The sequence below is a fragment of the Rattus norvegicus genome, chromosome 20, assembly GCF_021556685.1.
Source record: "Rattus norvegicus strain SHRSP/BbbUtx chromosome 20, alternate assembly SHRSP_T2T, whole genome shotgun sequence".
In the NCBI taxonomy this organism is placed as follows: Eukaryota; Metazoa; Chordata; class Mammalia; order Rodentia; family Muridae; genus Rattus; species Rattus norvegicus.
Genome location: NC_141553.1, coordinates 13,559,551 through 13,567,694, shown reverse-complemented (window position 1 = coordinate 13,567,694; position 8,144 = coordinate 13,559,551). Strand labels below are relative to the sequence as shown.

Below are 8,144 nucleotides of genomic sequence, written 5' to 3'. Positions count from 1 at the left end.
GTGAAGGCCCAGGCTGAGGAGGGAAGGTTCCCTGTAAGAGGTACCCAGATTCAAGAGAGCAGGCCCAGACTGCTCCTTTGACTGCAGCAAAAGCATGCCTTCCAGTATGCAGGCAGTCACGAGGTGCCTTCACGAATGCAGAATGAGATGGAGGGAAGCAGGAGGTGCCCTCGTGGGTACCAGTAAGCTAGGAAGAGTCTTGCTTTGGGAACCTCCACGGACATCCATCTGGCCTGAAGCAGTAAGGAGAGGCTCCATGCTGAGAAGGGGCTTTTATTTCGTAATCTTGAGCTAACACCACCCTTCCTGTTGCTACCTGTCTAGAGCTGGGGCTGTGTGCTGGTGTCTGGGAGGGAGCTTCCCTTCTCAAGGTCAGCAGGACTCCAAAACAAACCCAAGAAGCACAACAGATTAGCAAACTGCAGGGTGGGGTGCATAGCCCAGGGAGCTTCTGCCAAGGCTTGCAGAGGATCCAGTAGGCAAGGGCGTGATCTACTGTGGTAGGTGCCTCTAGGGCCTGGGTGGTTGGAGATGCCCCTGACTGACTTGGTTTCAAGTCTGGGCTAATGGGCCATGAATGGTGGGGTACGAGGGACAGGGATCCTGGAGACAATCATGTCCAGGAAGGACTTTGTACCCACATGAGCCAATCAGGTCTCTCTGCACACACAGAGAGGCCTGTCATGAGTCAAGGGGCTCCTGTCCTCAGGCAGCCCCCCTACTTCCAAAAGCAAATGTGAATTTCTTGGGAGTCTTAGAAATTTTTTTATTTCATCTACAATGTTCTTACCTTGACAAGAGGCTAAAGAGCGAGGGGTCCTAACAGATTTGGGACCAGCAGAAGTCCTCTGAAGCAAGATGCTACCTTTCCTAACGCTGAGGGATGAGGCGCACACAGCCAGTCCCTCTCTGTGGAAGCTTTTCTCATGCACTTTTATCTGTGGAAGGGCAGCGTGGTACAGGATACATTTTTGTTTTGTTTCCAAGACAAGGCTTCTCTCTGTAGTCCTGGCTGCTCTGGAACTCAACTCTGTAGACCAGGCAGGCCTGGAACTCAAAGAGATCCACCTGCCTTTGCCTCCTGAGTGTTGGGATTAAGGGCATGGGCGACCACAGCCTGGCCAGGCCGCCTTCTTTGGCTGTGTCAAGCCAGCCCTGACACAGACTATAACCTCAGCTGGAGCACGGTGATTTTCCAGCTAGTGGGTTGGCCTCCCTAGCTGGCAGGCCTCCCCTCCCCACACCAAGGAGTGAGAAATTCTTTAGGGAGCACAAGTAGGTCCCACGGTCCATCCAGCGAGTGCCTGGGCTTAGTAGGAATGACCCCCAGGACAAGAGATCTAAATCACAGAGTCCTTTGCCAAAGAACTTGCCCTGAGGGCCAGCACCTTTTATGTCCGACAGTAGACGGCAGGTACTCCCACCTTCACGATTTCTGAGAACTGCTGTGGTGGTGGGGGCAGGGACGCCACACCGCTCGGTTGAGCACAACACTGGCAGAGTTGGGTAAGTGGGCTGAGTGGCCTAGGGAGAACTTTGTATCCTGGCTACCTCTCCCACCAAGTTAATTGTCCAGATCAAGGAAGTGGAACCCGTGGCTTAGCACAATGATTCTTGGGGAGGAAAATGGGGCTGAGAAAGATACAGGCCCAGCTGCCGCACTATTAATTTAATCCCTATACTTTTGCCCACTCAACTCCCCTTCCATTTGCCACAGAGGTAAGGAAGGGCACAATTCAGGATTCCCGCCCAGGCGGAAGAACCTAGCTCAGGATGCAACAACTGCCCGGGAAGTTCTGATACAACTCCTGACCAGTTTACTAAGTCGGCTTCTTTTGGACGTAAGGCCAGCACAGTTTAGAGAAAGCCCAAGCAAAGACTATGTAAACCACCAAACTGGCCAATTTCAAGTCTGCCATCACGCCCCATCGCACGTTCCCAGCCTGGATTTCCATTCAAGGTCCCCGCCCTGCACCCAACCCCTCGCAAGCAAGCCAAGGAAGCAGAAGCGGAGGCAACCATGGTCTCAAACCATTTATTTCTCCCGACCGGAAGGTGGCCATCATTACGGGTGGATAAACACAGAACGGGGCGTGCAGCAAGACTCGAAGAACAGCGGTGCAGGTAAGTGAGGCCCGGGCTCAAGCGAAGGTGGAACCGTTCCAGCCCACGTTGGCTGCGTTCATGTCGTAATAGTTGATGTAGACCCTGAGAGAATGAAAGGGTCTACTGAGCTAAAGCACGTGGTCTCGGAGGGCGTGCTGCGTGCCGGTGCCCACCGAACGCCCCCAAGCCAGCCGACCTCCCAGTGCCCCTCAACCCCCACGCACCGGTCCGGGCTGATGTGCAGGCGATCGGACAGCAGGCCGCACAGCAGCTTGCTGTAGTTGCGGTTCTGGGCGCCACCGATCTTGCCGATGCTGTGCAGGCTGCAGAGGGCGCAGGGGTCGCTCGTGCCACTAAAAGTCATGAGCTGGTCCGGGACCACGTGCACTGCGATGTACTGTGTGGGGGGAGGGGCGGAGAGCGGGAGGGACAGACACGCGGTTAGCCCGCCCGTGGTTACAGGGCCGCAGGTCTTGCAGAAAGCTCCAGCCGCCACCCGCCGGCCCGCCTTGGCTTCCAGCCCCATTCCTCCTCACACGTCCGGCCGGCCCACCCCACCCTACTCTCTTCCTGTGCCCTCCCTGCAAACCTGTGCCGGCTTGCCGGTGGCCTGCGCCAGCTGCTGGGTGAGCTCGGAGAGAAACCCCTCTGGCACGGAGGCGCGGGGAACATTGGTGTTCACGATGAACATAGGCATGGTGGCGGAGAGACTGCGAGCGACGGCCGGAGGACGGTGTAAAGCGCGGTGTGACCCAAGTCTGGGACCTGAGCTACGTGACCCAGCTCAGGACCGCCCCAAGCCGGCTGCTGCTCCTCCCCTCGCTACGCCTCCGCTGACGTCAGGCCACGTCCCAAAGGGGGCGGTGACTACGCTCCAGCGCGCTGTTTCTGCCGAGGTCTTGCTGTGCCTCTAGAAAATATTACATTGGCTCTCTGTTTCCTAAGATAGAAACGGAGGATGCCTCATTTAATAAGCTAGGTAGTGAGGACTTGACTCTAGCGATTAGGTTCGTCGAGACATTGCAAGTAGATGCTGTACAGATTAACCGTATTAGTAGGAGCAAGTTCAGGTCTGAGAGATTTGTACCAAGTAGAGGAAACTTAAGCCATTGATGGGACCGGTAGGTTGGCCTTATCTCTCCTGCCAGTGGGTAGGATCGACGGACTTTAGCGAATACGATTTAACCTCAAACAATGAGCCAAAAACGTGATGGCTTGTACTTGGAGAACAATCCTTCCTTGCCTTGGGAACTTTCTCTAAGCTCAAGAAATTAGCCAAGCCCCCATCACTTACTGGCTTTTGCTCTCCTGTTGTACCAACAGTCAGCCCTCGGTCCCCTGACACAGTACCACCCTCGTCCCAGCCACTTTCAACTGAGACTTTTTGTGTGTCCTGAGCCTCCTGGGACATGTGTCCACAAGGCCTACAATCCCCCACATGTAGGCTTTGTGCATGTGAAATGAGGAAAGAGGCAGGATGGGGTCACCATCCAGTCACTTCCCTGCATCTCTGTTGTTCCTCGCAGGTGAGGATGCTTGGAGAACTCTGGGGGAGGAATGGGCGTAGGTTGTGAGCCAGAGGTACTAGTTCTGCTCTGTCCTTAAGAGAGATTCCTAAACTGGCCATTTTGCCAGCCCTCAGGGAAGCCCTGCTCACATTAGATCCTGCAGAGTCACCCTCACCTAGAGCCCTTGGTAGACTTTAATTCCTCATTAACAAGTCAGACATCCAGCAGGTGCCCGCAGGAAACGTCACTGGATTTTGGGAACTCCCTTTGTTTTCCCTGGCCCATTTTTATTTCTGTTAAACGTTTTCCAGCCAGTCAAAAGGATGTAGTGGGGAATACCAGTTCTGTCTGCGACTTCAAGGTTTCTATGAGGTTTCTGACGGAAATGAACATAAAGAGACCTCCCTCCCTTTGGCTAACAGACTATTGAAACAATGGTTCCCAAGGAAATGGAATTCCCGCTGGAGCCTCATGCTGGGGAAAGAGAAAGACTGGAAGGCAGAGATTTTGCGAAGCTCTGGACACTTGTCAGACAGAGCACCTTGCCAAAGAGTCTGGAGCTCAGACAGCGCTGCTGGGAGGACCACATCTTGAGCAGGGTCTCTAGATTATGCGTACCTCTTGCTCTCTATTTAAATCTAAACTTCCTATCACAGGACCCTGAAGATGAACTTGGGGTGAGGGTCACTGGACTTCCTTTATGTGTCCCTCTTCCCAGTGTGACCACATTGAAATAAATCTCCTCTCTCTGCTTTGTGTTGTCATCTCTTCAGTTAGACTGGTGGTCAGAACGGCCAGGACCCAGGCTCTGAGTCTCACAGTTACAGGCACGTTGATGGTAAAATCACCAAGTCTGATGCCAACTAGAGCCAAAGGTCTCATTCCAGGGTTACTAGCTGGGCTCTGGCTCAGGGGTCCTTGATTTTGGGCAAGGGCTCCCCAGTATTGTTGGGGGGACACTTGGGTAACTTTGACTTGTTTACGGTTACCCTCTGGTCTTGGTAAGGATGTTAGAAGCTCCCTAGGCATGCCGTGCCTTTCATTTGCGCCCAGGTAGCTTCAGCCTCTTGTTCCCCATTGGCCTTTTAGATATCAGTTACAAAAAGCAATTCGCTATACTTAACAAGTTACCTTGTTAGGTTGCGCACTACAGACTAATGGCAAACAAAAGGCCCCAGTGGCCTTTCTCTCACAGCCTCCCACATCAGAATTGACAAGTGCTGGGTGGTGATTCTGTAATCCCCTAACTCCCAGGACTCCCCAGGTACCTGAAGTCCAGAGGAATAGCTGGTACCATAATTCCCATTTCCCCAAGGAAGTTTACAGGCCCAGGGTACCAACTCCAAGATATCAAAGGGCAGGTTACCAGGGACAGCTCAGCACTCACCCATATAACCAAGGCATCTTAACTAAATGTACCTTTCCTTTCCCCATCGTCTCAGGGCCGTATTGCCCTTGCCCCTTCGGATTAGGCAAAACATCAATGCACACAAAACTAATTTTTAAGAAGAGTGACTTGATGCCATGCATGGTGGCACGTACCCTTAATCTTGGGAGGCTGAGGCACATGGGTCTCAGTGCACCTGTACATTCAAGGGCAGCCTGCTCTGCCTAGTCCGTTCTGGGACGGCCAGGGCTATGTAAAACAAGTGACTTGAAATGGATAGTCATGAAACTAGGGAGGAAAGAGTTCAAACCCTTGTGCACAGGGAACTTCATGATCTCGGCCCAAGAAGGGCAATCGATACTTTACCATGATGAACATGAAGAAAACCCAACCACATCCAGGTGGATACACCTAAAGCTATCGCTGGCATTCTGCTCTGGACCCCTTGTGTCTTCTTGGTCCTTGTCATCTGTTGAAAGAATTCAGAGGAAGCAGACTGTAGTGTCAGGGTTTATTCCAGAGCAAACCTGAAGGCATTCACTCTTAAGGGGTGAGAGCAGGCAGCCACCCCTTCGACCTGCCTTCTGGGCAGACTGGCCATTCCCTAAAGCTCACAGAAGAAACCGCTTTTCCTGAGAGACTGTATGCTGCCCAGGCGACACAGGGCCTACTTGAATTGTCTTTTACTGGAGGGGGCAGCGGTGTACCTCTGTTCTTTATCAGAAAGCCACCTGCTGGCTATCTCACACTTACGACTCAGGAGCCAGGTTTGGAAGGGTGGCTCTTTGGGCACTCCAGGATGTTACATGCCCTTCTAGGACCAGAGAAATGACACTGACCGTGGTGTGTAATTTCAGTCCTTGGTTTCACAGGCTGGTGGCAGTTGGTGGTCGGGGAACATGTGTCCAGGCCTAATGTCCTCCAAGTCTGTTAAATTCGAATTAGCTAGTTAGTTAAGTGGAACCACCAACTCAAAATGTGGGCTGGATGAATGGGTCAGAGTCTTATTAGGGTGTCTATTGCTGCGATGAGACACTGACCAAAAGCAACTTGGGGAAGAAAGGGTTTATTTCACTCACTGTTCCAATTAACACTTCAAAGGTATCGAGGACAGAAACTGACAGGAGTTGATGCAGAAACCATACTTTCTGTTAACCAGCAAATCTCATGACGATCTCGGTACCTGAGGAACATCCCTGAGCGTTCTGGCTCTGATAGGTTCTACACGTGCCTTCTGTCTGCCTGTCCTGGGAATTAGTCTGTGAGAGAGTTAATTTTTCCTGTTTAAACGGAAAGTACGGTGAAGGCAGTGGTAGAAAGACAATCTCTTTCTGGCCACTGCTGTGTGTCTCCTGCCTTGATCCTGTAACATCATTGATGCCTTAACCCTAGAACCTGTGCACACTCAAAGTGTTCCATGGCAAGAGGCTCTTTGCCTACATAGGGGTGTGGATCCTCAAAAGGGGCGTGGCCATGGAGTGGCTAGGTGGGCCCAGTTTAGTTACATGGCCCCTTAAAACCAGAGGATTTCTGGGCTAGAGAGATGGCTCAGCGGTTAAGAGCACTGACTGCTCTTCTAAAGGTCCTGAGTTCTATTTCTGAAAATCACATGGTGGCTCGCAACCATCTGTAATGGGATCTGATGCCCTCTTCTGGTGGGTCTGAAGACAGTGTACTCATATACCTAAAATCTTATAATTAAAAACAGGATTTCTTTTAGCTAGTCAGACTGTCAGATCCGAAAGAGGATACCCAGAATTGTTATTGGCTTTGCAGATGAAGGGGGCCATACCATCTTCAAGATGGAAAAGTGAGTTCCTGTTTAGATGACCATGATCCAACCATTATGAGGCCTTACTCTGAAGACTCACCCATGTACTAGACCCCCCCAACCCACGGCAACTGTGCACTAATATATGGACGTGGTTTAAGTTGCTAACTCTAGGGCGAATTTCATAAATAACTGGTCTGCCTGCTGTCCTTAGAGCTCTAGTATGCTGAGAATGGGCAGGCCCAGGAGGACGTGGCAGATGGAGGAACTGACTTGCCCTTCGTGCTCATTGACAGCAACGTCCGGGACCTGTTCGCTTACACCATTGTCTGTGCCATAGTACCTGGATGCCAGGTATTGTACCGTGCAAGTGGCGTCTTGCCAACGGAGGTGCCATCCCTCCACCCCGATCTCTTACCTACCTCTCTGCCTGGAATTGAACATGACCTCGGAATGTATATAACGGGTATCAAGGAGCCATGAGCTGGTGAATCAGGGCAAGGACGGGGAAGCAAACATTCAAAGGAACCTAGAGAGGTGTGGCACCTTCGGTTGGCCTTCAAGACCCTTCAAGAGGAAGCCAGACCCTCCATTAACTCTAGTAGGTAGAGGGCCTGGCCAACTCCTCCCTGAGGAGGCAGAGGGAGCATGCACCTGCTATTTCCCTTGGTCTTTTTCCATAAAGGAACCGTTCTCCAGAGACCAGGTGGATTCTCTGAAGTGCTTCCACCACAGCCCCTCCCCCCTACTCCACCCCCAGCCCCAGCATGCACTTTCTGCTTGTCCCTTGGCAACCCTCCACAGTGAGGACCAAGTGGCCCCAGAGCTCCCAGCTGCTTCCGTCACTGTGCCCACTGAATGTAGGAAACATCACAGCCAGCATAACCTACCAAAGGCTAGCCCATTCCTATCTAGTCATATTTGAAGACTGAGGAGAAGTATCACCCCCAACCAGCCCCACCTGAAGGGTCAGTAATTTTCAAAAATGTCTGCCAGGAGACCACCCAAGAAAGCTTTCCAGCATGGGGGAAACCCACACCACGAAGGGCTCAGTGTGGGTGAGGGCACTGCTTGTCGGCTTTTGACCTCTATACCTTCTCATTTGCATTGGCACCTATCCCCAGCTTGGCCCAGCGCAGTAGGGCCTTTCACAGACTTTGTGCGAAGAACTGTTGTCTTGTCCACTGCCTTCATTGGGTAGTCCCATTGTTTTGAATCGCAGCATTTACATATTTGGATGGTATTAATTTATCAAACTTTAAATGTATGCGTTGCAAATATTTTCTTCTGGTCATGGCTTGCCTTTCCCCTCCCCCACCCCCCAGATAGGGTCTCATGGGTGGCTTCAAGTTCACTGTAGTAAAGACTGACC

The 8,144-nt window shown here is 51.9% G+C and overlaps 1 protein-coding gene across 1 annotated transcript; it reads right to left on the bottom strand.

Moving 5' to 3' along the window:
* Positions 1 to 2,021: 2,021 nt before the first annotated feature.
* Positions 2,022 to 2,887, bottom strand: Mif (macrophage migration inhibitory factor). The gene is made up of 3 exons (NM_031051.2): positions 2,696 to 2,887; positions 2,331 to 2,503; positions 2,022 to 2,208 (listed from the first exon to the last, which is right to left on the bottom strand). The coding sequence occupies exons 1-3, from the start codon at positions 2,801 to 2,803 to the stop codon at positions 2,142 to 2,144; spliced, it is 348 nt and encodes a 115-aa protein (NP_112313.1). The 5' UTR covers positions 2,804 to 2,887; the 3' UTR covers positions 2,022 to 2,141.
* Between the last annotated feature and the right edge of the window lie 5,257 nt (positions 2,888 to 8,144).

Excerpts from the sequence above, each read along its gene's own strand:
- Mif (NM_031051.2), bottom strand. The coding sequence starts at position 2,803 with ATGCCTATGTTCATCGTGAACACCAATGTTCCCCGCGCCTCCGTGCCA. Across the intron at positions 2,504-2,695 it reads CCACCGGCAAGCCGGCACAG|TACATCGCAGTGCACGTGGT; the intron begins GTTTGCAGGGAG and ends CCCCCCACACAG. Across the intron at positions 2,209-2,330 it reads CTGCACATCAGCCCGGACCG|GGTCTACATCAACTATTACG; the intron begins GTGCGTGGGGGT and ends TCATTCTCTCAG.